Source organism: Arctopsyche grandis, chromosome 2 (genome assembly GCF_051622035.1).
Source record: "Arctopsyche grandis isolate Sample6627 chromosome 2, ASM5162203v2, whole genome shotgun sequence".
In the NCBI taxonomy this organism is placed as follows: domain Eukaryota; kingdom Metazoa; phylum Arthropoda; class Insecta; order Trichoptera; family Hydropsychidae; genus Arctopsyche; species Arctopsyche grandis.
Window position 1 is genome coordinate 37,028,739 of NC_135356.1, and position 4,569 is coordinate 37,033,307.

Genomic DNA, 4,569 nt, shown 5'->3' on the forward strand with positions numbered 1-4,569 from the left:
TAATCTCGAGTTTGTAGGGCATGTCTTTATATAATTTATTATATGAAATGGATGAGATGATGCAACGTTTTCATAAGCTATTGTTTTAATTTTTATTTACTTCTTTGCCCACGGACCGGCTACCGCCGTGCACGGACCAGTAATGGGCCGCGGACCATAGTTTGAGTAGCACTTCTCTAGAAAACTGGTCACGAGAAAACTGGTCACACCCAAAAATTGGTCGAATTTTTGGATGTGACCAGTTTTAGGGTGTGACCAGTTTTCTCGTGACCAGTTTTAGTGTGACGGGTGATCACGTGTGACCAATCTAGAGCGACCGGTTGTCCTGTGACCGGTTCACATTTTACTAGTAATCACCGAACCATGACGTCACAGCATCCTCTTGTATCCTACTCATGCAAATGTAAATAAAGTTGTGCGATAGGAACAGAGAAATTTCCATTGCGCGCCACTGGTATGTATATAAATATATATTTTTATGGAGATATTTTTTATATACGATTGATAACTCATATACGATCCATTCTGAACATTTCACCTTATTATTCTAAATTGAAGGCCTTTTGTAGTTATATTTTATACCTATTAGCTGATGCAACTCAATAAAGACTTAAATTATTGACAATTTAATTTTGAATTCGATCTAATTGTTATCTGATAATAGTAATTGAACGTGTATATATGGCAATTTGCATTACATTTCTGCCATCGCTGCTTTTTTTCCACACTTTTGCACACGAAACGTAGACTTTTGGCGAGGTTGCTAATTTATTTCAAATTTTGTTTAACGGAAGCTGTCAATATATATTTTATAATTTTTTTTCGTGGAGTTTGCGCCCTATAGGGCTTTGGTGCCTGGGTGTTCTGCACCCTCAAATCACCCCTTAGAGCAGCCCTGAGTGTCAGGTTTTCCGCATTCGTGACATTTGTGGCAGCGATTGTCGTGTGCGCGATCATAATGTGCGAAATAGTCCGTTGACCGAAACTTATTGCTTTACTGAAAATTGGTCAACTTTTGCCCCTCCCCTTTGGAAAAAGCTGAAATGACTACGTATTTGTATAACAAAAAAAATGAAGTATACAATTCAAATAGTTTTGATGATTTATTTATTAAAATGACCATTTTTTTCTATTTATCTACTTATCAGTAAATTTAGCTTTTGTCCAACTGTCACTCATTTTGCTACTGGTGTTGAGCTAATGTCAACAAAAAAACAGGTGAAAGTCTTGACGTTTCGTGTCAGTGGATAAATATACAACACCATGGAGTGCAGACTATGTCTGTGCTCTGCTCCACTCGAGTGTTTCGTCTCCATCTATGACGATCTTCATCCACTGTTTCAGCGTATTCAGAAGTTCTGTCAGCTCCCGGTCCGTTATGGGTATTTTATCCTATTGCTATTAAAATCTGTTACTATTAGTCGTTATTATTCTCATTTGCAGGTTGAGAAAGGTGACACTTTGCCAGATACGATATGCCTACTGTGTGTCAAAAATCTGGAACTATTTAACACTTTCCGAAACGTTTGTATTCAAAGTAACGAAACGGCGAAGCTGCAGTTAGATCAACGTGTGCAAATTAAGACGGAGGAAGTTTTACTTGAAGATTTGATATGGGATGATGAGACGGATGTAAGTTCTCCATCAAACATTTGCGATTCAACCGTTAACCCTTTGCCCGCGGCAATAAATATAGCGAACAAGCCCTGTATGCGGCGGCACCTTTTTCGCGAATTCGGCAATCGAGTATAAACATATAAAGTATTATTTTAAACAATAAAATACATAATATATCTCCAAGTTTTGGCTTAATTGTCAAATAATCATTCTTCATACAATTGAAACGTATCGTATAGCCATTGTTCAACAGACGTGACGTCACATAAACGAGGTTTCAGTATGGTTCCACAAAAAACTAATTTCGACTGGTATATATTCATTTTAAGCAAATTTAAGAGATGGCATTCAACTCTCAGTAATATGTTCAACCAATTTTGAACCTTAAAACAGATGAAATAGGCGCACATAAGGATCAAAATCCCGTGCAAAGTTCAGAAATTCTATGGAAGACAGCTGCGCTACAGACTTGTCGCGCAAAGCTTCCATAAAAGACGGCCGCGGGCAAACGGTTAACAATGATACTAATGATTCTGAGGTATATTTACCGCTCAAGTATACTCTAAAAGTGTTGGACACCTTTAATTATTGCATAACGTTTGTCTTATTTTACAGAAAAACAAATTTACAGATTACAAAACAGAAATAGTTGACGATACTGAAATTCCACATTCCACACAATCTGCATCGGACCATCAAGTTAATATTCAAAATACGTGTAATCACACAGAATCCCATTCTAGGATAGATCCCAATGATTGTAACATTTGTTTTGAATCATTTACTCGGAAAAGAAATCTCATTGCAGACGTTAAATCTCAAACTGGGGACAAACCAAATAAATGTTCTATTTGTTTTGAATCATTTCCGCTAAAAAGTCATCTTATTGCACACATGAAATCTCACACTGGGGAAAAACCACACAGATGTATTATCTGTTTCAAATCGTTTTCCGTAGAAAATGATCTTGTTGCACATGTGAAATTCCACACTGAGGAAAATTCACACAAATGTGATGTTTGTTTCCAATCGTTTGCCAAGAACTCTGACCTGATGAGACACAAGTGTCACACTGACGGAAAGCCGCATAAATGTCATGTTTGTTTCAAATCATTCGGTGCAAAACGGTATCTCCTCGTGCACATGAAATATCACACCGGAGTTCGGCCGCACAAGTGTGATTTTTGTTGTAAGACATTTGTTCAAAGGTATGAACTATTGAGGCACAAAGCATACCATACTGGGGAAATGCCGTATAAATGTGATATTTGTTTTAAACCGTATTCGATGAAAAAAAATATTATCATACACATGAAGTCTCACGGCGGAGAGAAGCGACGTAAATGCAATATTTGCTTCCAATTATTTGCCAACAACTCTGACCTAATGAGGCATAAAAAATCGCACACCGTCGAAAAGCCGTACAAATGTGACCTTTGCGTCAAATCATTTGCTGCGAAACGTTATCTCGTCGCGCACATGAAATATCACACCGGGACTAACCCACACCAATGTGCCATCTGTTTCAAATCGTTTGCTCAAAAAGCTGTGCTCACCAGACATGAAAGATCTCACACCGGAGAAAAACCGTTCAAATGTGATATTTGTTCTAAATCATACTCTCTTAAAAGTCATATTGTTGTACACATGGAATCGCACACTGGGAAAAAGCCATACACATGTAATGTTTGTTTCAAATCGTATTCCTCAAAAAATAATTTTGTTACACACCTAACAAAGAAGAGATGTATTCAACAAACATGATTTGTATGTATTTGTTTCAACTAGTATCATCTCGATGTACACATGAAATCTCGCACTGAGGAAATGCCACAGTCGAAATTTTTTTTTCGAACTAGCAGCGAGGACTAGTGGTTAGCATATATGCTTATATATTCGCTGACGTTTCCTTTCGTCGACTTGGATTTGTCTTGAGATATGCTAGATTATTCTCTAACCCCTTGTCTTCTCGCTTGCTTTTCAACTCGCTTGTTAGAAGTAAGCTAGAGTATAATGCAATTGTGTGGAATCCGCATGAAGCAAAGTACTCTCTTATTATAGAAAAAGTGCAAAAAGCATTTCTTCGTTTTCTTTATAAGAAAGAGTATGGGTACTACCCATATCTCTATCCTACTCCTTTCCTTTTGGGCATGCTTGGGTATAATTCCCTTGAACTTCGGAGAAACTTCTCGTTAATTCGTTTCGTTCTCCAGCTATTGCGTGGTAATACGTCATGCCCGTTGTTGCTGGAACAGTTGGGACTTTATGTCCCTAATAATTATGTGCGTGGTAGACATCATCATTTGATGGTTGTACCTGCTGCTCGCACAGTTCTTTTTCGAATGGCTCCTATTCCAAGAGCTATTCGACTTCTCAATGAAATCGTTGCTGCTGTCCCTGAATGTGATATTTTCCACCTTGGGGAGCGTAGATTATCGGATATTATTTTAACATATTTATCGGGTAACCTGCGCTCATCATTACTTTCTTAATTTGAATGTGATGAATGAGTGGAATCTTAATCTACTCTCTTCTTTTATTTTTATTTATATTTTGTTTTATTTTATTTTACTTTTTCTTTCTCCTTTGTATATTTTTATATACTATTTTAATTTTGTTCAGTGTAAACAAAGAATGGGATTTATGGATTTTATTTTTAATTTTTACACTTTTGTTATTTTTTTTTCTCTCTGAATGATGTATTATTTTCCTTTTGTTACTTTTTTTTTTTTATTATTTTATTTTACCATATTTTTCTCCTTTTCCTTTTTTCCTTTATTTACAGTTTACTTGTTTTTATATCATGTTTTTATATATTTTTCAAATGTAGGCCATTGTGGCGCATTAGGTTCTTCCTGTAATGTAGCATTACAGGAAGAACCTAATGGTCCAAAACTATTAAATAAATATTCCACTTGATGCTGCTGGCCAGACAGTGCCGGCTTTATACCC

The 4,569-nt window shown here is 36.5% G+C and overlaps 1 protein-coding gene across 2 annotated transcripts; it reads left to right on the forward strand.

The window, feature by feature from the left end:
* The first annotated feature begins 886 nt into the window (after nt 1-886).
* On the forward strand, nt 887-4,569 carry LOC143922426 (uncharacterized). 2 transcript variants are annotated; one of them, XM_077445649.1, is made up of 3 exons: nt 887-1,371; nt 1,444-1,632; nt 2,233-4,336. In XM_077445649.1, exons 1-3 carry the CDS (start codon nt 1,264-1,266, stop codon nt 3,379-3,381), a joined length of 1,446 nt encoding a protein of 481 aa, XP_077301775.1. In that variant the 5' UTR covers nt 887-1,263; the 3' UTR covers nt 3,382-4,336. The 2 variants fall into 2 exon arrangements, with proteins under 2 accessions (XP_077301775.1, XP_077301777.1); XM_077445651.1 differs by having other exon boundaries at nt 1,243-1,382; nt 1,539-1,632; nt 2,233-4,569.